The 27497-nt window shown below is 36.7% G+C and overlaps 1 protein-coding gene and 1 long non-coding RNA gene across 3 annotated transcripts; both read right to left on the reverse strand.

The window, feature by feature from the left end:
• Positions 1-1039: 1039 nt before the first annotated feature.
• Positions 1040-27124, reverse strand: pofut1 (protein O-fucosyltransferase 1). Of its 2 annotated transcripts, none has more exons than XM_084721944.1 (7): positions 26680-27124; positions 9787-9908; positions 7774-7956; positions 7058-7170; positions 5920-6112; positions 4690-4932; positions 1040-2264 (listed from the first exon to the last, which is right to left on the reverse strand). In XM_084721944.1, the coding sequence occupies exons 1-7, from the start codon at positions 26717-26719 to the stop codon at positions 2070-2072; spliced, it is 1089 nt and encodes a 362-aa protein (XP_084578070.1). In that variant the 5' UTR covers positions 26720-27124; the 3' UTR covers positions 1040-2069. The 2 variants fall into 2 exon arrangements, with proteins under 2 accessions (XP_084578070.1, XP_084578069.1); XM_084721943.1 differs by lacking the exon at positions 26680-27124 and adding an exon at positions 12112-12316.
• LOC146325770 (uncharacterized) lies at positions 15738-19137 on the reverse strand. The gene is made up of 2 exons (XR_014770751.1): positions 19000-19137; positions 15738-16178 (listed from the first exon to the last, which is right to left on the reverse strand). It is a non-coding gene; the product is annotated as an uncharacterized LOC146325770 (long non-coding RNA).
• Positions 27125-27497: the final 373 nt, after the last annotated feature.

A 27497-nucleotide genomic window follows, 5' to 3' on the forward strand; every position in this document is an offset into this window, starting at 1 on the left:
TACTGTTCCTGCAACATTCAGCACAAGATCCCTCACATTTCATCACTTTTTGGTCCTGGTAAAATGAGAGGTGGAAAGGGCTGTCTCCTTTTTCCTCCCTATAATTAGTATGTACAGGAGGATCAGTTACTGTGCTCTCCTTGGAATGGAGGGCAGAGAGGGGAGGAGAGAGCAGGCTGGAAAGACACGGAGGGATGGAAAGGTAGAAGAGGGCAAAAGAGAGAGAGAGAGAGAGAGAGAGAGAGAGAGAGAGAGGAAGAACATGATCGCTGACACTGCCATTAGTCTTTCCCAGGGTTCATTGAGGTCTCCGCTGGAGGTCCCTCTAACACGTCCAGATTGAAAAACATGGTTACAGTGACAGAATATGGCAGTAACAAATGGAAATGCTTTATTTCCCCAGTGATAACGGAAACTGTTACTATATAGTAGAGCTCGACTGATATATCAGCTGACCATTATTATCAGCCAGATATTGGCTTATGACAGCTATATCAGTTTCTATGAGTACTGGCATATATGTTGATCCTTCCAATGTGGTTATCAAACACAAAGATATGTAATGGAGGCAGCATATTTTACAGTTTAACAATAAACTCTATGGTCCAAAACGATATCTGGGGACTGAAACAATAAACTCTGACTCTATTTTTGATGGAAAAAATACAAGAGCAAAATCTCTGTACATACTGAACCTGCATTAAAGGAGAAATCTGTAATGTTGAATTTTTGTAGAAAGAGCAAGAGTCTGTTTTTGATTCTTAAGAAATCATTCATAATCTTGCAGAAGGTGTCAATGTTTATCAATCTTAAACTGAGTAAAATGTAGGCAGTCACTTAAACTCACCATCCAGAGTGTGTTATTTCAAAGCAGTGGGCTTTTGTTTTCAGGATAACAGGCTGAACTTTACACTGACAAGCCACTGATAGTTACACCGTCAGTGGAATGCAGTTGTACTCATTTTGCATGTAGCTGTGCTCAATTGTACACACACAATGGCTGCATATTGTGCTTTAATAAATAATAAAGCTAATGGTGTTATATAATGTTGACAGATATACCTGTCACAGGCCAATATTGGGCCAATAATTTAAAAAATTTACTGCTTCAGTGCCCTGTTGTCACTTTGGACAATAAAGTTAACTTTAGTGTTTGATAACAGCATTTGAGAGATGGCTATTCTACATTCTGTGTAAATATCAGAATTCTTTTACTACCCAATATCAGAACCACCCCCAAAAATCCAGTATCAGTCGGGCTCCACTATATGATTAAATACACAGTTCAACCCCAAATCAAAAATGCCTGCAGCACTATTTATCCATCTAGATAGTTCTAGTGTCAGTTGTTGAGTTTTAGAGATATCTGTCATAGACATGTCTGCCTTCTCTCCAATATAATGAGACTAAATGGCACTTGAAAAATTCAAAACCAGTATCTCTTTCCTACTCTCTCTCTTCCCTTCTTTCTAGTAGAAAGAAAGTAGTTCCAGTAGATTCTACTGCAGAAAGAAAGAAGTTCCAACATGAAACTGCTCACAAAAAGGTCTGGGGATTATTCTGAGTAACCAGGTCATGATTTTTGGAAAGAGACACTGGTTTTGAATTTTTCAAATGCATTTTTTTGGTACTTGAGCACCACAAGCTGAGTATCATTCAGTCCCATTATTTTGGAGAGAAGGCAGACATCTCTACAGCTGATATCTCCAGATGGACAAATAGCAGTACAGGCCAGGGGACAAAATATATATTTGGGGGGGAACTGTCCCTTTAAGAAAAAATAGGCACAACCAAATCTGTGAGGGAACATGTAAATACATAGCAATACTGAATAAGTACTGTTTCTTATTAGCAGCAGTGTCCATGTCCTAACATTTCACAGACATTACACTGCTGCTCTGCTACATCTTATCTTATGAGCCCTTTCTCACTTAAAACCGTTCTAAAACAGGACCAGCCTTCACACACTGTAACCAATCACATCGTGTATCCTTCCACATGCTCTCCCGCCTCCTCATGACAGTCATCCAGCATTAGCATCCAGAGGACGAGCCACGTGACCCTTGAGCTCAGAGTTCATCTTTGTTTTTCGATTTCCCGGGCTTGTCCATGCCAAAAAAGGAGGACGGAAGGCCGTGGACGTCCCGCTGTCTCTTCACAAAGGCGGAAAAGGACGAGACGCAGTTGCCAATGAAGTGGTCGGCTTGACCTAAGATGTACAGGTCCATCTGTGCCGAGTCTGGCTGAAGACTCACCACTTTCACCTGGAAAGCCAAAACAAAAAAGGAGAAATACAATATTATAGGGCTGCAACCAATGATTATTTTCATTGTTGATTATTTTCTTGATTTATTGATTAATTGTTTGGTGTATAAATTGTCAGAAGATGGCGAAAAATGTGGATCAGCTGTTCCCAAAGTCCAAGATGATGTCCTCAAATGTCTTGTTTTGTCCACAACCCAAAAATATTGAATTGACTGTCAGAGAGGAGTAAAGAAACCAGAAAATATTCACATTTAAGAAGCTGAAATCAGAGAATCTGACTTAATTAACTGATTAAGATTAATTGGTTATCAAAATAGTTGGTGATTAATTTAATAACTGCTTAATAATCAATTAAGTGATTAATCGTAGCAGCTCTACAATATTGTAACAGTAACCGAGACGATATTTCTTAATACTTGACAATTCTAAAAATGCCCAGTCTGGAAAAACTTATTCCAGGTCAGTAACATTTCCATATCAGACAAACAGTATACATGAAGGGCTGGATTCTGACTTCAGCTCTTGGGGCTTAACCATTAATATAACCATATGTGCGTCTGTAAACTTTATGAAGATTCAAAATCTGTTTTACAAAGAGATCGCTGGTCTGTTTGTTTTACAAATTTGTTTTATTCCTGCCCATTCTGGAACCTCTGTGAACTTTCTCCTTTTCTGTTTCCTTTATTCAGATATGCTAGATCAGTGGTTCCCAACCTGTCTTCCTTGGAGCCCCTCTTTGTATCTAAGAAAAGTTGAGCTGACAATCAGCAGTCTGGAAATGACAGTAGTTATGCCTTGTTTGACATTGTTTTGTCTGGCGGAGCCATTCATTGGATGAGGACGAGGTAAAAACAAGAAAAATGAAAATGAAAAAAAAGGAAAAAACTTGTGATTTATATCTTATTATCGATTAATTAATTAATCAGTTGTGCGCATTTTCAACTATCAGTTAAGGAAAATGCACAAAGTTCACAACCCTAACAGGAAGCCAAGTCCATTTACAGATAGGTGACACATTTTGAAACAAGAAACTTGAATTTTGTCATGTTGCCGTTGATTTGTCATCCATCTGTAGAATTCTTTTACGAAACATAATTTTGGTTAATAATAGCACAATAACATCTGACTGAATGTGATGAAGAGGTGAAATAATAACTCGTATAAATTTCATTTGTCACAGTTGGAAGGAGCTGGAAAAGCTGGAAAATGCACAAGGGCTTGAACGAACATTGGAAAAGGCTTACAAACCCTGAAATTGTGATTTTACTTAACATATGCGAGTCTGATTTTGAGGGCAAGTTAAGTCTTAGGGACCCCCTGTGATTTCCGGCGCCCCCCTGAGGAGGGCCTGGACCTCAGGTGGGGAACCAATGTGCTGTGTGCTATGTTGAAAAGAAAACCACATTTTAAACATGGTTAAAAGATGTTTCTGGGGGACCTGTAAAAGCAACATCCCAACATAGACATGCTGAACACATAGCATATCTAAGTGCAGGAAACAGGAAAGGTGGAAGCAGACCGAGGGTCCGCTGGTTACAAAGCTTCCTCAACTGAGCGTGGAACAAAAAGGGGCGGGGCTTAGGAAGGGTCAACAGTCAAAATGTAGCTAGTCAGATCAAGTTACATTTCGGGATAGTTCAAATTTTTCTGTAGTGTGGTTGTATGAGGTAGTCAGTGTATTTTCTATAGTAGATGATGGTCAACACGCCCCCAGTTTGGAGAAGCAGCAGGAGTACCGGTGTAGGAAGCTAAGCAATGTACTACTGTGGACAGAGTCAGCATCAAAACATATTTAGCCACCTAAAACAAATCTGTATCCATTTAGTGTGTACACTATATTTAGAAAAGCCACCAGAGTCCTTTAGCACGAACAGTCATTTTACTTACTTTACAAAACATGAGTGCTGCTGGTCAACCACTGCCTTGATCTGTTAGTTTCTTTGTGTGATGCTGGTGTTTTAAAAGGTTAGTTTGGATTCACTGAAGTCACACTATAACACAAACAAACTAACAGATCAAGGCAGCAGTAGACCAGCACCTCCTGTGTTTTGTGAAGTACAGTAAAATGACTGTTTTTGCTAAAAGAGTCTGGTTGCCTTCCAGAGAGTGATATCTGGTGTATATGAAGGTGCTTTCCTGTCAGAGAAGGCTGTCTGACAGCAAGATATAGTGGTGAAAATATTCTAAATGTAGAAAAAACAGCACAAGTAAACTTGTACTGTTTTTTTTGTGTCTAAAATTCATGTTGCTGCTGACTCTGTCCACAGCAGGACATTGCTTAGCTTCCTACATCAGTACTATGGATAAATATCTCATACAACCACACTTTAAATAATCTGAACTGTCCCTTTTCATACATAAAACAAAAGGAACCAAATCTAAATCCATGTTAGTCCATACATTACAGAGGCTTTACAAACGCACCTTGCCCTTGAAGAGTTTTTCAATGTCCCTGCTGTGGGATTCAGAGTCGGTGGCGATGTAGACAGATCGGGCGGAGGTCTTCTTCACCCACAGCTTGACGGCCCTGCGGATCTCGGCCAAGTCAGGAAGGCACATGTTCATGGTGAGAGGCAGGGCTGTCTGGCGGCTGTAGCCGACACACTGAGGAGAGGCCATGAAGTGAGGCCCTGTGTCGCCGTTCTTCAGCATTTTGCAGGCATTTTGCTTCAAGGGTGGGTGAAATAAAACAGATTTAGCTGTGACTAGATGATGAAAGGGATAAAAAGCAACTAGTACTACACTGTCCATAGTACAAAACCACAAAAGAAAAGGAAATCTGCGATCAATCATGTGTGAGGTGGTCTTCTTCTCATTCTGGTAGAGTTAATCCAGTTTAATATTATCATAAGGTAAGTATGATCTCTTCAGCACCAAACAGCAAGCAGCAAACTGCTTAATTTACTTTGGTAACTGCCAAAACAAAACTCTTTATACATTGTCAAACACACGATAGATACTAAATTAACAGTGTTATGTTAAATTTAATTCAGTGTGTATCTGATCCACCAATCAGCCTTATTTTAGAGAGAAATCTTTTCATTCTTGAAATGGTTGGCCTCTCATTCCCACCATCTTCTGCCACTATAACAGCTCAGCTAACCAGAAGAGGCTGGTAGAGTTGAAGCGACAAATCCCAAAGTTTCTATAGAAATACAGTTTATCTTGATGCCGAATGGACAAGACTACTGTTGACATATGATGCCTTTTATCTTGTGATTCTAGAGTTGTGTGTTTTTACAAACATGTGAGGAATTGTTAAAATGCCATAGTTCTTAAAGGGAGTTTGGTGTAATATTTTCCCTGGAAAATGCAGGGAGCTTCAGTTTAACTCAAAGTGCTAATATGTGTATTTTTACCCCAAAAAACGATTAGTTGACAATGAATTTAATATTCATGTAATAATTGTTGCAGCTCTGTCAGTCACTGCTGAAACATAAAATGAACTGAGATTTATAGTGAAAGAGCAGTTTTACTGATCATGATTGAAGGCTCTACACTGCAGGAAACTGCACTTCCAGGTGTTAAATAAAGAAAACATTTCCTGCCATGTTTATCCTTCACCCTCCTTAACTAGAAGTAGGTGCTCCTGCTTGTATATGAAAGAGAGAGAAGACAACCCTCATGTGTCTCATACAATGTGAAGTATCTCACCCAGTCAATGCCGATCCTCAGGTGAATGCTGACGTACGGCTTGGTCAGCAGGGTGGCGATGTGCTCTTCTCCCTCTTGCACCATCTTGTCTGACCACACCACGTAGCGCTGCAGGCCCACGTGCTCCTCGATCACTGGGAACTGGGCAGGAGCCCCTGGCAGGGCCAGGACAGGGTGCTCAGAGGGAGGGAACCTGTTCAACAGGAGAAGCATGAGGAGAACTTCAGGGTAGATACTAAGTTTGTCATTAAAAATCAGTGTATAATAATGGACCTGAACCTCATCAGTCAGTCAGTCTTTATTAGATATTATTATTTATTTTATTAGTTGTTATTATTTAAGGCACTTAAGAATGTTCCTTGTGCAATATTTTAAGTTTTATTTCACCTTTGCTCATGTAAGTTCAGATTAATTAAAGTGGGACTGTATGAGGTACTTTTTTCCACAGGAAACCACCGTAAGCCAAATATCCCTCTCTCTAACGTCACCAGACTCCTTTGGTAAGACCAGTAATTTTACCTTACAGGACACAGTAGTTGGTGGTCTACTGCTGCCTTGATCTGAGTGCAAAACACTAAAGTCACACAATAACACACAAAAACTAACAGATCGAGGCAGCAGCAGCCACATACAACCCCACATTGAAAAATCCGAACGGTAACGTTAAAGGAGCATATCAAAACATGAGTACAGGAATCCAAATAGTAAGTTGGAGATACGGACTGTATATTAAATAGGATGAAATCCTGTTTAATTTATGATGTACGGTTGAAGTGAGTTGTTTAAAATAACACTCTGGATGATAAGATGAGATGACAGCCTGCCAAACTCCATTAATATTTTGGTAAATTTAACAGTCATAAACATCTATGCATTCTAGAACATTAGAAATGATTTTGTACTCATAAGCAGACACTTACTTGTTCAGTGAATGTTTGGCGTTAATTTGGAACTCTAATTAATGTCAAATAGGTGAATAAAAACAGTTATTCCAGCCAAGAATAGAGATTTTTATGACTTATTACAGTAAATAAATCACAGGTTTCTCATTTAAGGCCAGCGATGTTCCTTATGAGGCATTTTTTGTGTTCTATGTCATCTTTCTAAAATGCGCCCATGGTACAGAACATCTACTCACTTCTTCATCCACTGAGGTTGGTGGTAGGCACTGAAAGAAATACCACCGAACAGGACAGACTTGTCAAACTCCACACTGACGTAGTCCCAAAATGGACCAAATGGGTTCCCATCCTGAAAAACAACCACAAGTCCATGTCAGAGTAACCAAACACACAAACAGTGGCGTCATAATTATGAGCTTATGATTCAGAATTTGTGGTCCAGCCACCAGGGGGCAGCATTTCACCATCATGCTTTTCACTTGAAATGCCATCATTTAGTGATGACGAAGCTGAGTACTGAATAAAAATGTGGTGCCTGCGAGAATTTTTAATTTAAAGAAACTGATACAGCTGCTTAATATTATATTAGGTAACATTCCAGCAGAAATAGAGTGAACAACATACATATTTGTATACAATGATACGTGTAGCTACATTAAAATAAATTACACAGAACTGGATGAATGTTAAATCACCATCTATTAATGTATTGAAATTGAAAAAACTTTTAAAAGATAAAATACAGTTGTGAAAATTAATTAATTCATTCATTCATTTAAAAAAAAATAAATTCTTTTTTGCTATTTTTCTTTCTTTCTTTATCTTTATTTTATTTCATTAATTTTGTCTGTAAAAACAAAACTGTGTAAATGCGTCAGGATGACTCAAATAAATGATGAATTTGAAAACTTGTATGTGAAAACCTGCAATAATGTAATTAAAAAATCTTCACCTTCATAGGGCAGGATTTCTTGTCTGCACTCCTCTGTGCAGCAGTCTCAAAGCAGTAGGCTCTCCTCTGTCCTGGGGGCCAGTGTTTCGGGGCCAGCTTCTCCATGAAGTCCTCCAAACTGACCACACGGTGGTAGGCAGACAGGGCGTCCAGCTGGAAGAACTCACTGTAGGGAACATGGACCTGAGGACAACAGAGAAGAGCTCAGGTTTAAAGGACAAGCTGGCGGGACGATCATTTATTGTTACTGTCAACAAATCAATCATGAAGAGACCTGAACCAACAGTGTTTGTCCCGTCTGTGGCATCAGCCTCAAACCCATTAGTTCCTGTTCTTTATTAGTGGGTCACAGATATATTTTCAGGTTTAAAACAGGCTCCAAAAATAGCTGGACTGGACTGGATTTTAACAAACATTAACCAGAGAGGAGGAAACGGTGCATTTCAAAGGGACTATTTTCAGCTGCAGATTTAGTGTTGTAGTGAGTATGTGTGGCAGCAGGATGGTGTGTGTTAGTGAGTCAAAGGAAACTACAGTTTGTCTGTTATGTTTGAGGCCTAGAACAAATTTACCTCTTAGTACCATGTAGTAGCGTGTGTGTGTATGAGTTTATGCTTGACTTTTGTGACAGCTAATATGGTCCAACCATGTAGAACAACTACCATACACATTTTTAAAAGCTATACATTATCAGAGATGCAGTGCTGTTTGTGTGAGTGTATGACACGTGCATGCACACACACTAATCCTTAAATCGGGGCTCATTCCAGGTCATGTAGCCACTATGATGGCAAGTTAATTAGACGTTCTGTAAGTGATCACACAATCAAATGTCTCTCTGCTGAGAACAGACTCCCTTCACTGCGAAAAACAAAAACTGCACTCTGATATTTGCTGTGCGCTTTAATAATGTTTCAGTCTTCAAGTGCTTCAAAAACTGACTATGCAAACTGCAAGTGTTCTCTTTTGTCACTTGAAGAAAAGAAAGTGGCAGAGCGTTGTACTGATGAACAGCAGCCATACTTGCCAACCTTCCTGATTTTCCTGGCAGACTCAGGTTCACATTTGTCCCATATTTCTTACAATTTATGTCAAATTTACAGCATGCTAAACCCCTACACCTCATGAAGTCTACCGTTCCCACCCAGACAATGATTCAGTTTCACCAGATACTGTTTTGTGATGAGGAAAGGAGCTGTACACTGCTGTATGGCTGTGTCTCGCCCTATTCTGTCTCCTCAGTGAGTGTGAGACAGAGAGAAATGAAGAGTACCAAGAGAAAGAAATAATCTAGCAAATTTCAGACGTCATGGAAAGAATTCATATGTAAGTTTTAAAAGAAAGGGGTATAGTTTTTCTAAGAGCAACCTAACTAACATACCCTTTGAAAAAACATTTATTTTCTATGGAACTGTAATCAAATGTGACATTCTGTTGTCCCATTCCAGTTAATGAGTGTCAGTTATAGGTCATCTGTTTGCCAAAAAATGTGCACTTATTATTTTGTTATTTTCATTCTTTCAAAGTCACCGGAGAGCTGGAACGTGCCAGAAATACATCTCCCAGCACTGTTTTTAAAAAGCGCCACTCTGCAAACACGCCAATTAATGTCAGTCTCAAGTAACGCATTTGTTACGACCAATAAAACAGCTCGTACCCAAGAGGTCGACCATAATCAACAACTCAAGTCAAGAGTTGCAAAAAACACGTTTCTTTTATTGAAACAGGCAGAAATTATGGTGACCAAATCAAAAGACCTAAAACTTAAAAAGAACCTGGCTAACTCAAACCCCCTCCCAAACTAACTACATACTGTTGGACCAGTTGAAAAGAACAAAAGAAGGGAAGCCACCTCTGTCCATCTCACGTAGAGTTCTCCCCTCTAGACAACAAAAATAAAGCCACAGAAACTTAACTATCAGACCCTCCAGAAAAAAAGTAAATACTCAAAAGTAATTTATAGTTAAATTGCTTTAAAATGTTGGACTGTCAGTAATCACTGACTCTACTCACATTGGTGTAAGGGTGTGTGTGGTGGCGGTATACTATCCAGGGAGGGACGGCCAGGGTTCGGTTCAGCATCTTTGCAAAGGCCAGAGATCCCAGGAAGTGGTCTGCCTGGTTTCCAAAGCGACCTGAATAACAACAACAACAACAACATTGGGGACTTAACACTCTTATTCTCACTCTCAACTATTTTCATTCTGTTTCAAATATATTTTCACATGTAGAAATTACAGTTAGACAAATCAAAACTGGTTTGCAGATCATTTTAATCTAATATAGACTCACGCACGTCTGCTTGAATTTCTACTTTGAAAAAGGATTGTGACAATGTAATGGAATGTATGTCACTGAAGATATCTACAGTGAAATTTTGTCTAGCAGAAATTCTTCTTTTGATATCTAAAATTCAATACTTTCATTTATAAAGGGAATTACAGATATCTCAAATATAATTGTTACAAGCATGAACATCATTTTCACTAGTTAGGATTGTATTTCACATATCTGACGTGAAATTCTAGATCTGAAATTATATTCTTACTGGTTATAATTCTAAATAGACATAACAATAACTTAATTTTGACTTTCAGATATCTAGAATTCCACTTACAATGTCTGTAATGTGAGAACAAATGTAGATATCTACAATAAACACAGCAGATATCAATAATTAACATAGGGCTGGGCAATTAATTGCAACATTATCAAAATTGCAATGTCAAGTGCAATATCCAAATCACAGAACAAAAACCAAATCACAATTTTTAGAAAAAGGAAAACTGTGTGAGAAACCAGCTTTATAATAAAGTACTGTAGTGCTGCAGAGATGACCGGACCTAAAAATATTGTTTTCTCAATGAAAGAAAGCAAATGTAACATCATCATGAGCAAAGATGATTATTCCCACTAACTGTATCACAATTTCAGCCAAAATAATTCAAATATGACTTTTTTGTACCTAATCATGCTGCCTTAAATTAACATTTTGACTAATGAGAACTGAGTTCTAGATATTATTAATAAGCAACTAGTCAAAATGAGCCTACATTATGGTGGCACTGTAACATTATATTGAATATTGTGATATTGCAATAAAAGAATATCTTAATATCATGTTGTGATATGTGACAACACCTACCACAATATCACATCTTTAATCATTTTATTTGATCATTTTTATAGCATTGTTTTTGTTTTGCATTTGTACATACAGAAAGAAGAAAAAGACAATTCATGGCATTTTTTTCATTTTATTAAAGAAGGAAGAAGATGCACTTTAAAGGGACACGTCATCCAAAAATCAAAAATACATATTTTCCCCTGGCCTGTAATGCTACATTTACTTCTAGATAGTTTTGGTGTGAGTTGCAGAATTTGAGATATCAGCTGTAGAGATGTCTGTTTCCAGTATAATGGGACTAAATGATGCTCAGCTTGTGGTGCTCAAAGCACCAAAAGAACAAAAAAAAAAAAAAAAAAAAAAGATACTTAGATAAGCTCCACAGACCTTATTGTGAGCAGTTTCATGTAAGAACTACTTTCCCACAAGTAGAACGAAAGTCGTTCTGATACATTCTAATGCAGAAACAAAGTAGTTTTGACATGAAACTGCTCACAACAAGGTCTGTGGATTATCTTGAGTAACCAGGTCATGATTTTTGGAAAGAGACACTGGCTTTCAATTTTACTTTACTTTTAGGTGTTTTGAGCGCCACAAGCTGAGAGCCATTTAGTCCAGTTTTATATTGGAGAGAATAATATCTCCAAAACTCTGCAACTCAAACCAAAACTATCTAGATGGAAAAACAGCACTACAGTCCAGAGGAGAAAATGTATTTTTGATTTTGGGGTGAACTGCCCCTTTAAGTATACAGCAGAGTGTGGCTGATACTGGATTTTTTGGGGTTAACACTGATATTGGGTTGTAAAAAATATTTTAATATTGATATATCAACTGTTTATCAAGATTTTCACTACTGAGAAGTTAATGAATTGTCTTATCTTTAATTAGTATTGTTACTAATCCCAAATACATGTTAAATATGTTGGTTTGGAGTTATAACACGTCAGAAAGTAATAATTAATATCTACAGTTGCTATTACCGCTGGTGATTTAATGTCCAAAAGGCTTTCCTCTCCTATAACAGTAACTACATGGAGCTGAATAACGGCTCCTAACAGAGTTGAACACTGGTCTGGGTTCAGATTTAGTTGAGTAGTTAAAACACAGCTCTGAACTTGTGTGAAGTTTTGGACTCGCTAACTTTAGCTCAGTTCTCTTCACACAGCAGACCGTACAGAGCTCAGTGTGAGCCTCACAGACTACATTACCCATGCACGGGCAGTACAACACGTAGCCGCTGTCATCCCACCGCAGCTCCTCAGACAAACACCGGCACGTCCGGAGAAGAAGCGAGGACAGTAAACATGTCACTATCAGAACATGATATGATTGCTGTTTAACCGCCATTGTGATTCATGACATATCCCAGAATGCACCGGCTTTTTCACTGCTTCTTCTTCTTAGGTTTTTCGAAGATTTTCAACGTGCGTCAAAAGCGTCTACTGCCACCTGCTGTACCGGAGGATCAGGAGTCACTTCTGTGTGTCAGGTCAACAACGGTACTACAGCCTGTATTATTACTTTATTTATTTTGTTTGTTCGGCTTTCTGCTCCTTCCAGCAAAGACATCCTCTTTTTCTACTGTCATGTGTCATAATCAGAGTCTGCTTTATTATAATAACTGCCAAGTAGGTTTACATATAGCCTACTATACACATACACGTATTTAAGGTAGTATGTAAGATATTTGTTATGAAGTCACCCATTCTTGAGAATGGGGACAAATCATGTTCTATCAAAAAAAAATAAAAATAAATAAATAAATAAAAATAATAATAATAATAATAATTCCATTTTTTGTGAAGATGTATGTATTTTTATATATGTAATTATGAAATATATGTAATTTATGAAAACAGCCTTGTCCCAGACAAGAATTCACAACTCCCAACATCTTAAAAATGTGTTAAAAGCCTTCAAAATCTAAAACTAAAAATCACAGTATAATCATCTTTGTTTTAAAATAATTTTTTAATGAAAAAAAAGACTCTTTAAAGTTGTGTCCTAGATTATATTCATAGATTTAGGAAAAAAAAAAAAATTCAGGCCCAACTCAAGCTCTTTTCAAAGTTTTAAAAAAGTTTTACAAACTACTACTTTTATTGAGATAATTTATTTTTCTTCTTTAGATAAACTTTAATCTTTCAGTTTTAGAAAATAAATAAAATTAAAATTACTATAATAATCATAAAATATAAGGAATCCATGCATTTCACTAAAATTTTTGAATATTTTAGAGTAATACTATGCAGGAAATGAAAGATATTAGTGAGTACTACACACAGTCTTATGTAATCCCCAGAGCATCATGGGAGTAACTTCCTGTGATTCTGTGGATGAAGTTTCAGTCTGAACTGAGACATGAACTTTTGAAAACTTGACACAGCTCCTGCAAAATGAGGATGTGAGACCACAGGACAGTTTTTTTTTTTCTAACATAAGAGATCTAATAAAGCATAGAAAGCATTCTGTATACGTTTGTGTTCATTCAGTGGAAGTGACAGCTCGACGCTGAGAGAACAACTTTCAGGTGAAACGTGAAACGAACCTGCAGTCTTAGTGAGGGCTGGACATGCTGTCAACATGTTTAAAGTCTGGAAGAAATTCATGAGTTTCACCGTCACTGATTCTGATAAGTCATGCTGTCTATTTTGTCTTGTTTGTCTGGTTATTTATTTGTCTTCTTGTTGTGTCTTTTTTGTCCTGCTAAATCTTTGTTATATCGTTTTTGTCTTATGTCCTTTACATTGTTTTTGTCATATATCTTTCATATTGTTTTTGTCTTATGTTTTTTTTTTTTTATGTCTTTTTGGCTTATTGTATTTTCTTTCTTACTTTATTTATGTTGTTATGTCTTTTTTGTCTTGTTACTGATCTTTCTTCCTGTTCTTTCTTTCTTGTCTTGTTGTGCCTTGTTTCGTCCTTTACATTATTTTTTTCTTGTTATGTCTTTTATGTTGATTTTGTCTCATTACATTGTGCTTGGTATACACTGACAGATACACCAAGAAACATCTTTTCAATGTGTTATTGTCTCATTAGGTGGAATAAAAATAATATAGCTAACCTTTTTATGTCTGATTAAATCGTGTCAAATTCTGATGGAGTTGGGGGTAAAACTGGGATGCATCTTTAAAGGACCAGCATTTTCATCAAAGTATATTTTTTAAACAAAGATGATTATAATAGCACATTCTTACACCTCTGTTATCAGTAGGTGTTGTTAGTTTTAGATCTTGAACTGTTTTAAGACATTTTAAAATTGTTTGAAGTTGTGAATTCTTGTCAGGGACAAGAATGTTTTTGGCCAAAGCAAGTGTAGAAATGAAACATTATTTATTTATTACATATATTTCATATACAGAAATCCTAAAGGAATACATTTCACCAAAAAATGGAATTAGAGTGTGGTAGTAATAATATTTCATTATTTTTTGTTAGGACATGATTTTTCTCAGTTCTCACAAATGAATAAAATATGTTATTGTCTGCTTACTCTCCTCTGATCAGTCCATCATGCTGACAAACAAACTTCACGCTGCGCTTCGCGCAAAACAAGTTGCCTTACAGATCAGATTCCCTGCTGGAGATCAGATGGAGCCAATCAGCTGTCCGTCTGATGATAAAGACTCACATGAACTGAGGAGGAGCGACGCTCATTCCCACAGTTCTGTTGTTGTTCCAGGTTCTTCATTAGATGTTCACATGTGTGCTCAACATGCCCAGAGTCAGTATGGCAACATGTGGCGTGTGTGTGTGTGTGTGTGTGTGTGTGTGTGTGGGTGCGGTCTCAAACCCTTGTGTCTCTCTGCCAGCCGGCCTTGTTTGACTCAATCGACTGATAATTGCTTAAATATGTCACATTTGAGACATGATTATCTACTGTTGTACTGCTGATATGATCTGCAGACAGTTTGTTGTCTATTGTTACTCTGATGGCAAACAGAGGTGGGAGCTAACAAAGTACTTAGTTACTGTACTTCAGTAGAGTTTTCAGCTATCTGTACTTTACTTGAGTATTTATTTTTCTGACAACTTTTTTTTTTACTTTTTCTCCTTACATTTGAACACAAATATCTGTACTTTCTACTCCTCACATTTTCAAAACAGGCTTATTACTTCAGTTTCAGTGCATTAGAGGAAAATTATTGATTACGTTTACTGTGCATTACTGTGAGCCGCCTTCAGACATCAAGACTGATAAATGGATGGATCAATAACACAGAAAAGATGATTCCTTAGTGTGTCCATCAGTCCATGTCACACATGACACATGTAAAAAGATTTCAAAGATGTAAGAAGACAGAAATCGATGAAAACAAACAAAACACATATTAAGATGTAAAATATGTACCAAGATGTAAAAGACCAAACAAGATGCAAAAGATAGGACAAAAAGACGTAAAAAACATAGCCAAAAAAATGTTCCAATACGTAAAAGGCATCACAAGATGTAATAAGATGAAAAAGACATAATAAGACATAAAATACATAACATGATTAAAAAAAGGCATAAGAGATGTAACACGATAAAAAAAGCTGTAAAAGACGTAGCAAGACAAAAAATTTGTAACAAGATAAAAGAGACATAAAGGTGCAACAAAACAAAAAAGACATCACAGGATATAACAAGACAAAAAAGACGTAATGAGACATAAAAGACGTAACAACATAAAAAAAGACATGATAAAAAAACGTAAGGCTGAAAAAGACAAAAAGGATATAACAAGATGAAAAACAATATAAAAGGTGTAAAGAGAGAGGCAGTATACTTTTTACTTTGATACTTTGAGTACATTTTTCACTTTTACTGCAGTCAGGAAGTCTTTTATTCAAATAACTCTACTTCTACTTGAGTTTTGTATTTCTGACATCTCTGACGACAGCTGAATGTATGAGAACAGATTCTGATCGAACAATCAACGCATGACCAAACACCAAAAACGTCAACTTTTTTCCTGTATTCAAACCAAACTCCATGCATTTTCTTGCCCCATTCTTCAGTCTGAGATGTTTTCGAGTCGGGCCTTTGCTTTGAAGGAGCCTTAATCCCTCCACATCCTCCAGTTCAGCCAACCCAGTCTAACGTATTCTCTCTTTGTATTCAATCACTCTCGTTTTTCTTTTCTCTGATGCTCGACAGCTGGCTGCTCTTTCCCTCTTTTCCTGTGTCGTTCTGTGTGTCTGCTCCTCCCCCCATGCCTTGAACACACACTGTTTTTCATTGTTAGAGATGACAGCAATGATAACAATGCAAAGAACCACAACTCACAGCCTGGGTATGAGAAAAAGACAGAGACAGAGAGACACAGAGACTTCCCTTCAGGTGAACACACGATGTGGATCAACAACAAGTGAAGCATAAAAACATAAACTAATTTACTCAATTCTCCCGATTTTTATTGGATATTTATGGCATATATGCAGCATTGCGTTAACTCTACAGGTCATATGTACATCTTGTTTTTGCATGTATGTCTGACTCACCGCCCTGTGCTTAAACAATTTCATTTCCCTTTTTGAATCTATAAGTTCCTCAGACACAAAACTTCTCTGTGCACCGCTGCAGAGGAAGAGGGTGACGTTTGCATTTCATAGAAACATCTGCAGATGCATATATTGTATGTCAAGCTTCCCCCCCTCCCTCCTGTCTCTTTCTGTCTTAACCTTCACCTCTTTCTGTCTTGCTGCTGATGCAGAATAACAGGCCTAGCGCTCCGTCTGTGTCCTTTCACAAGAGGAAAATAAGGTAGTGAACCTCAAACAACCCGCCTCCTGTTGACCTTTCTCTGTTGTTACTGACAACCTGGCTTTCAATTCAGCTCGAGATGTTTTTTCACACATCCAGCGCGCAGAGTTCTGATAAATTTACAACTGTGCTAAATCCACATAGACCACATTTTTCACACCAAATACTGACATAAATGGCAGTAAAGAATTTTCTCCTGAAAGTAATAAAAACTCAATCTCAAATGAAACTAACAAAAAAAGTTGTTCATTTTGGCTCAAAACATTCCAGTTCTTAAAAACTCTGTTGAAAAGTTTAAATATTCTTGCTACAATACCGGTTCAGATGGAAACTTTTATGAAGATTTAGCCATGTTGGGAAATCTAACCAAACTCTATTGACAAAATGCCTTTTTTTTAAACTTTCCCTTATGGGATCCCTGTTTAGCAGTGAAATCGCTTAGTGACCTGAGGGAGAAATCAATCTAACATGAAAAGAACAAAAAGTGTAGACTATAAAAGTGTATTAGTGTATAAGTGGATTTAGAGATGTTAGGAAAGCGAGCCAAAACTAACAAAACTCCACTGACAAAATGCTTGTTAGAAGTTTGGCTGCAATTTTGATTTGAACTGATTAATCATTTCAGTCATTTTTCAAGCAAAAATCCATAACATTTGCAGGTTCCTGCTCCGTAAATGTGAGAATTTGCTGCTTTTCTTTATCATTTACGACAGTAAATGAAGAGTCTTTGGGTTTTGGACTGTTGGTTGGACAAAAGAAGTAATTTGGAGACGTCACTTTGGGCTCTGGGAAATTGTGATGAGCATTTTCTATAAGTTTAGGACAGACAAAACAAATAATCACACCAATAATCAGCAGATAAATCTATCTTGAAAATGATATTTAGTTGCAGCCCTATTTGGCAGTGAAGCATCTTAGTGATGTGAAAAAAAAAATCTAAAATAAAAACAAGAAAAAAGTAGCAAAACTATTTTGAAGATTTCTTTACATTCAGAGATGTTAGGAAAGCTAAAACTAGTCCACTGACAAAAAACCTGTTTTTAGTTCTCCTTTTAATGAGGATCCATGTTCGGCAGTACAACTGCAACAATTAGATTAATCGATAAGTTCATGGAAAGAAAATTTGATAAGTGATTTATCATTTCAGTCATTTTTAAAGCAAAAATATGAAACATTTGCTGCTTCCAGCTTCTTAAATGTGAGGATTTGCTGCTTTTCTTTGTCATTTCTGACAGTAAATGAAGAGTCTGGCTTTTGGACTGTTGGTTAGACGAAAGAAGCACGCCACTTTGGGCTTTGTGAAATTGTAATGAGCATTTTTCACAATTTTTGGACAGACAAAACAATTAGAGGTACAAATCATTAAGTAATTGATCAATTAATTAATTAATTATTAATCTATAATGAAAACAATCTGTAGTTGCACAATTATTTGCATTTAGAGGTGCGAAGAAAATGAACAAACAAAACAAAACAACTGAATATAACATAAAATAAACAAAAGAGTAACAAAAGTCATTTTGGGAGCACCAAAAATGGAGCTAAGAAGAAAAAAAAGAGGCTTGTTCCTTTTTGCTTTTATGGTACACATCATTAGGACAAGTGACTGTCTGGTAACTTGTTAGAGAGTGCACCTCATGTGCATCTGTGGCCCTTTACTACATCTTGTCCTCTTGCTCTACCTCTCCCCTTTCTTTTTTATCTTTAGCCCCAGTAACAGTGATAAAATAATAATAGTTAAAAACTAATTTCAGCTCAGGAGGGTTATTTAAGGGGAAAGTTAAAAAAAGAAAATCATAAATACATATTTCCCCTCTGGTCTCTAGTACCATGTATTCATAGAGATATCAGCTACATAGAGGTGTCTGCGTCCACTCCATAATGGCACTAAATTGCTTAATTCATTCTCATAGAAAGAAAGTAGTTCCTACATGAAACTTCTCACAACGAGGTCTGTGCATTATCTTGAGTAACAGGGTCATGATTTTTGGAAAGAGACACTGGTTTTGAATTTTCAAATTTGTTTGGTTCTTTGAGCAGCTGAGTGCCTTTTAGTCCCATTATACTGGAGAGAAGGCAGACATCTCTACAGCTGATATCTCCAAAACTCTGCAACTCACACCAGAACTATCTAGCTTGATAAACAGCACTACAGACCAGGAGAAAATAGGTATTTTTGATTTGGGGATGAACTGTCCCTTTAAATTTAAAGGTGTTAAAGTAAACTATCCACCGCTGTTTGAAATTGTTCTCTCAGGATCACCTTTACGCCATGGCCTAGTTTGTAAGTAACAACGTAAATGTAACACAACAATGATTCATTTCAGTTCTATATATCATACACTACCAACAAAACTCCAAACTACTGACAAATGGCTGTTGTAATGTTTTCATCTGAGCCAGGATCCTCCTTTGGCAGCGGTGTGCTTTCATGACATGGACAGGACTCTCCATGTTCCACCCATCTACCTTATCAAGCTGCTGCAGAGCCCGGCCGCCGGCTGTCTGTGACCTGATACCCCACCTCATCACATCAGAGTCAGTCCCAGCTGATAGACTTCCCCACCTTTTACTCTGGACTCCTCTGAAATGATCAGCCACACACCAGATGCTCCGTGCTTATATCACACACACAGGATGTGATCATCACTTATCAGTAAGTGCAACACCACTGTGGTTCGGAACCATCATCTTGGCAGGTATTCACATGTTGTGTAACGTGTGTTATGAGAAATGATCTCATGATTTTTTAAGCTGTGAGAGGTCTACTTTAGGGTAAACCATTTTCACCAATGTGTTAAAAAAAAGTATAATGAGAAACTTTCTTGAAATAGAATCTCAAAATAATGATTCAGTATCTCAAATTAGTGAGATAGCCAGACTCATTTCTTTGTTTTAAAATACAAAGTCATTATTTTTGATAAAATGTCATTATTTTGAAATATTAAGTCATAATTTTCACAAATCTTCATTATTATGAATGACTAAATAATTATCTTGAGATACTTATTTTGTTATTAGCATATTAACAGAATGTCATTATTCTGATAAATAAAATAATTATTTTGAAATATTGAGATTATAAGTCATTATTTTAAGAAAATGTCAATATTTGTAGATACTTAATCATTATTTTGAGAAAATTTTCATTATTTTGAAATACTGAGTCATTATTTTGAAATACTGAGTCCTTATTTTGAAACACTAAGTCATATTATTTAGAGAACATTTCATTATTTTGAAATACTAATGCATTACTTTGAAATACTAATCCATTATTTTGAAATACTAAGCCATTATTTTGAAATGCTGAGTCATTATTTTGAAATACTGAGTCATTACTTTGTAGAAATGTCATTATTTTGAAATACTGAGTCATTATTTGGATGAAGTTTTCTTTTCCATCACATTAGCAGAAATGAGCTTCCACAGTATTCTAATCATGTACTATGATGTTGACTGTGCTGTGCTGCTGGACGTTACAGTAATGGCTGAATTATTCCTAAATATTACCAAGAGAGGTTGGAAAACAATTAAACCCAGAAATCCTCCCTAAATGTCCATGGTTCTTTTCTGGATAAATTTCGTGTCACCAGACAGAATAACACAACCTATTTCTACAGGAGTATAATTAAAGAAATCCTCTCCAGAATAAAACTGAGTGAGAAAACCACGTATGTCCACAGCAGGCGTCAGTGCCATGTCTGCGTAGGGATGGCAGTGTCGCTCTCTTTGGTTTCCTCCATCCTTCATTGCTGTTTATCACCATCTCTGCTAATGTAAACCGCCCATCTGCTTTAAACAAAACACATAAAAACACACACAGTCATTTCCCACCATGCCACAGCCTGGAAGCAGGGATTTCTGGGTATTCTGGTGGCAAAGAAATACACTCCAGATGTGAACAAATTGTCCCTCTTACTAATTGCTATTGTGTTCACTGATGCTGATTGGGGATTTGTTGTATTTATGGAGACGGGGCTTAAAGTGCTTGCCAGAGATTGATATGTGTGTGTGTGTGTGTGTGTGTGTGTGTGTGTATGTGTGTGTGTGTGTGTGTGTTTGTGATCTCTTGTGTGTGTGTGGTGTTAAAATAAGATCTGTGCAGTGCAGTGTGTCAGAGGACAGAAAGGTAAACTGGGATGAGCAGTTAGAGATGTGACTACTGTTATCCAGCGGCCATAAACAGAGCCAGATGTTTGTACTCAGAACTGATGAAGGCTTTATTTCAGGCCGCTCTCTTCTGTCATGTCATCAGAGTTTGTGAGAGGCTGCTTCCTAGTCCCGTACGCCGCGTCTAATCACCGCTGATGAGGTGTGTGGTAGTACAGTCATAAGCTGCACTTCAACCACAGGAACTTTACACAGGAACTAGGAACCTTTGGAGGAACGGTGTTTCCACAGCAGGGACCAGGGTCTTGATTAAGTTCCGGGGTAAATTTACCCCCCAAAAAGTCACTGCTCCAAAGAGTCAGGAATTTTGGGGGTGGGGCTTGTAGCATTGATCATTTCTGATTGGTCGAGTACTTGCAGCATTTTATTTCAGCTACCATTTTGAAAAATCTGCAGCTGCCAACAGGTTTGCTTTTTGCTCATACCTCTCATAGTTCCAGGAACTATTTTTAAAGGAATTAAAGGCTCCCTTAGCCCATTGTTGTCTGTGTTTCCACTACAGTCTAAAGACTGAAAGGATCAGGCAAATTAGTCCACTGAACTATGAAAAAGAGACGGTGGCTTTTACACATCATTTTTGCATGCAGCTATACTATAATGATGACACTATAAAAAGTGGAAGACATCGTTATTCGTGTTTTGTCCTCAAAATAGATGCTCAATAGGGACAATAGGATCTTTTCCCAGGAACTATGAACCTCTGGAGGAACTGCATTTCCACCACAGGGACCAGGATGTAAATTAAGTTCCTGGGTAAATGTTTTACCCCTAAAAAATATCCCTGCATGAGGGGGGTTGGTACTTTCCGAAGATTCAGGAACTTTGTGGGTGCAGTGATTGGATGAGTATCTTTTACCCACCATTTTTATAAAAATCTGCAGCTGCAAACCCGTTTGATTTCATTCATATGCTTTGACACATCAACACGAGCCGTGTTTCCATCCTCAAAATACGTTTTAGTTTTAGTTCCAGGAACTATTTTCCAAGGAACTTAATGGTTCCCTCAGCCCAGTGGTGTCTGTGTGTCCACCACAGTCTAAAGACGGCAAAGATGAGGCTGAACTATGAAAAAGAAATGGCTGCTTTTACACATCCTTTTTTGTGTGCAACTATACAACAACTTCACCATATAAAGCGTAAGACATTGTTATTTTCAGGTTGTGTTTCATGCTCACAATAGACGCTCAATAGAGTTTGGACTTCATCGTCAGTCCATTTGTCGCATGCTTTCTTCTGTAACTTCATGTTGACATGTTGATTCATAATGAACAAAAGATAAACTGGTTTATGGCTGCAGATTTTTTAAAATGGTGTCAGACATAAAATGCTGTTGTTCTTGACCAATCAGAAATGTTCAGGGCTGCAACCTTTGAAGTACTACCCCCCAAGCAGGGACGTTTTGGAGGGCAAAGTAATGTCCCCAGACCTTAATTTAGACCCTGGTCCCTGCAGTGGAAACACAGCTATACAGGGTGGCTGGCTACTCTGCGGCTGTGCATACTAGGCGTTTCTTGCATGTGAGAGGTTTCCTAAACCAGGAGAGATGAAAGAGACAATCAGACAGACAGACAGACAGACAGACGGAGAGGAATCATGATGTGGCGTTTCATACGACAGTTAAAAATCACTCCACTAGTCTAAATAACAAACCACCAGCAGGCAAACTGTAATCAACCTGACTGTGGTCACAGTGACCACACTGTAATCCAAATAAACAAACAATGGAGGCATAATGAAAGAAGTCCCCCTCTGCATGCTGGGAAATCACTTCACCTCATCCATCTTCAGCCTCCTGCTTTTCTATCATCTATTCTTGTCCACTTTCTGTTTGTTTTACAGCATCCTCACATGAGCTGCTGCAGGAGAAATCAACGGCATCAGCCTGCAGCTAACAGGAGCTTCTCTTAGATGTAGCCTGTTTGTTACATTTCTGTTTTGTGAAAGTATTAGGGATGCACGGTAAACATGGGAAATTTATATTATTTATTATTCCAATAATGAAATGCATCCATTCTTGAGAATTGGGACGAATTGTATCTTGCCAAAAGAAACTTTTTAATACCTACACTCTAATTAGATTTTCTTGGTGAAAATGTATTCTTTAAGGATTAATATGCATGAAATATAATGAAATTCACAACTTAAAACTATTTAAGTGTTAAAATCCTTCAAAATCTAAAGCTAAAAATATGTACTGACACCATAGGTGTAAAAATATGCTATAATCATCTTTGTTTTAAAATTGATTTTTTATGAAAATGTAGCTTCTTTAAAGTTGTGTCCAAGATTTCAATCAACTCAGATTTTCACAAAAACATGATTTAATCAGGCATAAAAAGGGTTAGCTATATCCTAAGGACCCCTGTCTCACTTCCTGGTTTAAAAAAGGCGGCAATACTGCTCAAGCACTGGTAAACTTTCTATTTTTAGATAAATTCATTCAAAAATATTTCTATCAGATGTGTCTCAATCATAACACGTTGACTCTGTAGTCCTTCTAAATCAAAGATAAATAGGAATTATGTTTTAAAAATGTGTATTTTGATTAACATTAAGAGAACTCTGAGACACTTTAAAAAAAACAACAGCTGCTCACTACAACTATGCAGTGAAATGAGAAATTGAACATTTTTTCAGTAAACCTTTCAATATATTTTTCAGCATAATTGAAGATTAACAGTCACAACCCTCTGAATACAATTTTGTTCCACTTCTCATGAATGAGTGATAGCCAATAAATAGTGGCTTTAATGATGTGTGAATTGGCAGATTATGTCAAAGTATTTAATTTGAATTCTTAACCAAACAAAATGTACTTTGATGTACTTTATAAGGCTGGGTATCATTTAAAAATTATGAAACCAGTACCAATACCCTTAAAGTGATACTGACTGGAGAAGGTTTGATACTACGTGGAACTGGGTTATTTCTGTAAATACCTTAAAAGTATTGAGTACTGTTAACTTAGTAGAAAAATTAAATTAACATATGAAGAGTTCTTTGTTATGTTGCCTTAGTTAGATAGTTAGGTTTTGTTCAGTGGAATATTAAAGTCTTTGCTCATCTGGGCCTTTCCTACCCTCAGCTGTGCAGAAACTACAGCTTATATGAACTTAAAAAAAACAAACAAAACAAACAAACATGAAAATGTCAGTTATCTTATCAGTACCAGCCATGAGAAAAAAAAAACATATTGTGCATCCCTAATTAGAATCTCATCTGTGTGCTATGTTGGATTTAAAAATCAAAATTAAATATATGCACATTATTAAATCATTAAAATTTAAATGAATGGATGTGAAAAGTCTTTGTCTGACGTAGAGAGTGTGGAGTGAGGATCTGACAGTAATTTAGCTCCTGCAGCTCGAGGCCATTTACTGTGAGAAAAAAACAAAAAACAAAAAAAAAACTTAATCACTGTGAATCAGACGACTTCCTTCATCTCTCTCCTCTGTCATTCTCTAAATGTCTTCATTTATCACCGGCTGAATAAGCAGCTGTCTTTGCTTTTGTAAGATTCAAACACTTTTAACTTTTTTCAGTTTGTTCATGTGTTTGTCTTTAGTTTCTGAGCTCTGAGAGTTTCTATGGTCTATATTTAGTTTTTAAAGATTATTGGATAAAAAAAGCAGAACACTTTGCAATAATGACGTGTAATGTTGACTTGAAACAATAAAATAATTGCATCAAATCTTTCAGTCTTTCCTCCTTTACAGTTGTGTCTTACAGTCATTTTACAGTTTATGAAATGTATTAAAATAATTTTGAGATGCTAGGAAAACTACCCAACAACTAAAACTAAGTGCCTATTTTAATCTTTTCTTTCAGTTCGGCTGGTAAGTTTTAATAAGATTTAGAGGTGTTAGGAAAGCTAATAAAAACTAACAAAACTCCACTGACAAAATGCCTGTTTTTACTTTCCTTTTAGCAGGGCCCTGTTTGGCAGCAGAGCTGCAATGATTAGTTGATTAATCAATAATTTAATGGAAAGAAAATGAATTGACAACTTTTTTGATAACTGATTAATTGTTTCTGTCATTTTTCAAGCAAAAATGTCAAACATTTACTGGTTTCAGCTTCTTAAATGTGAGGATTTGCTGTTTTTATTTGTCATTTATACAGGAAATGACGTTTGGATGTTGGTTGAACAAAAGGAGACATTTGAAGACGTCACTTTGGGCTCTGGGAAATTGTGATGAGCATTTGAAAAGACATTTTATAGACTAAACAATTAATGGTGAAAATAAATGATTAATTGTTTCAGCCATTTTTCAAGCAAACCATTTACTGGTTCCAGCTTCTGTAATGTGAGGATTTGTTGCTTTTCTTCATTCATTCATCAGCTTGTTGGGAACTGAAACAATTGTTGACAAGATGTCTGTTTTTATTTTTCCTCTCTGCTATGACCTCAGTTCTGCTGGAATTTTTTTTTTAAGATTAAGGTGTGTTGGGAAAACTAACAAAACTAAATTGACAAAATGTCTGTTTTTAGTTTCCAGTCTCTGTTTGGCAGTGAAGTGTCTTAGTGATGTAGGGGGGAAAATCAATCTACCATAAAAACAAAACAAAACAAAAAGTAATACAACTCATTTAAGCTCTAAAGGTTTATTAAGATTTGGAGATGTTAAGAAAGTCAAAACCAACACTAATCCACTGGCAAAATACCTGTTTTTGTTCTCCTGCTTTTCAGTAGAGCTGCAACAGTTAGTCGAATGAAAAGAGAATGAACTGCCAACTTATTTGACAGTTGATTAACCATTTCAGTCATTTTAAAAGCAAAAATGTCAAACATTTGCTGCTTCCAGATTCTTAAATGTGAGGATTTGCTGCTTTTCTTTGTCATTTCTGACAGTAAATGAAGAGTCTTTGGGGTTTGGACTGTTGGTTGGACATTTGAAGGATGTGAAATTGTGATGATCTTTTTCAAAGACGTTCATAGACTAAACAGTTAATGGTGAAAAAAAAAAATCAAATTGATCAATAATGAAAAGAAAATAGTTGCAGCCATAATGAAACATTTAAAGTGAGAAAGTCCAGATGACATAATGGACAAAAAAATGATTTCAGTATGAAGATTAAAAACAATTCCTCACCCCACATTTCAATCGATTATCAAAACAGTTTGCAACTAATTTTCTTTTAATCAACTGATTGACTGACTGATTGATTGATTGATTGATTGATTGATTGATTGACTGATTGACTGTCACAGCTCTAGTAATGTATGAAATCTCATATTTGAATGTCATTTATTTAAATGTGTAATGATGATAAATGATTTTTTTTTTTATACTGAAATCATTTTTACATCTAAACCTCAGTCCATTATGTCATCTGAACTTTCTCAGATTAAATATTTCATTCATAAGAATGTTTAAAATTACCTTAATAATCATAATAATATATTAATTAATGATACATAACCTTGAGAATTATCCTTTAAGGTTGAGTATAATTATAAAAACTGGATGTTGCTGAATAAATCAACACTTTTCACTCATTACATTTTTATTTAAAAATAAGCAAAGAATAAACTTTGCTGAAGTAAACCTCCACAGATTATCTGTTTTTTCATCTCAGTTCATTTTCATTTTCATAATTTGCTCAAAAATAAATGTTTTCAGGAAGACAAAAACTTTTTAAAGACTATAATCGAAAGTTGCTTTCAACATCGGCCTATTCTGTGTTATTTTGAACGCCTTAACCTCTCCAGGACTCGATAAAACCACGCTTTTAACGCTGTTTTGGATGATGTTTTCCTCTCAGTTACTTTTGGCTTTCAACAGGACCGTGACCTGACATTTAACCCTCTGATAAAAACCAAACTCCGACCACTGCAGGATGAAAATAATACCTGTACATGACTGATGATTCATGGGTATTTTGGCAGCCATCTCTTCTTCGTGTCTCAGCACACAGCCTGCTCTCACCACTGCAGCAGCAGCAGCAGCAGCAGGTAAACCTGTTGTGGCTTTGGAGGCATTTCCCCCCAAACAAGTGGCATTTTCTACCCGCTCTCCTGTATTGAACACGCCGAAAGGCTTTAGATGCTTTCACGTTCGGTCGGAAACGTCACAATTACGAGGGAGCGACTGCTTCAATCATTCAGTTGAGTTGAATCAGAATATAAATACATATAAATGTAGTTCTGTGCGATGCTGTAGTTTTTAAATTATTATTTAACGGTCAAACAGCAGCTAAAGTAGCCGTTTTAAACATTTTATTTAATAGTATAATTTTAAAAACACCAAACACAAGCACGGAAACATAATGTTTCAATAAATATGTAAAGTAAATCAACAGGCGTAAAAATATGTATCTTTTGTTGGAGTTCTTGAACCTGTTATTTTCAACAGTACTTCAATACACAGATAAACGCTTTTATTTATTTATTTATTTATTTATTTATTTTTCTTCGTGCACAAAATTGAAGCAGTCGCACAGCACTTGAAGGCAGCATTATTGAGAACTTGCTCCCCCACCCCCCAGACTCACTCTCTCTGCACAAACACATTCACCCTGCGGGCTCGGTGCATAGGGCTGGGTGGGGAGAGGTGGAGGTGGTGGTGGTGGTGGTGGTGGGGGGGGTTAGGGTGATGAGGAAACGAGTTGATGTGCCCTGGAAGTAATTCTTTCACCCCCACCCCCCAAAAAACACAAGGTGGGAGAAAC

This window comes from Lutjanus erythropterus, chromosome 6, assembly GCF_056507025.1.
Source record: "Lutjanus erythropterus isolate fLutEry1 chromosome 6, fLutEry1.hap2, whole genome shotgun sequence".
NCBI classification, from domain to species: Eukaryota; Metazoa; Chordata; class Actinopteri; order Lutjaniformes; family Lutjanidae; genus Lutjanus; species Lutjanus erythropterus.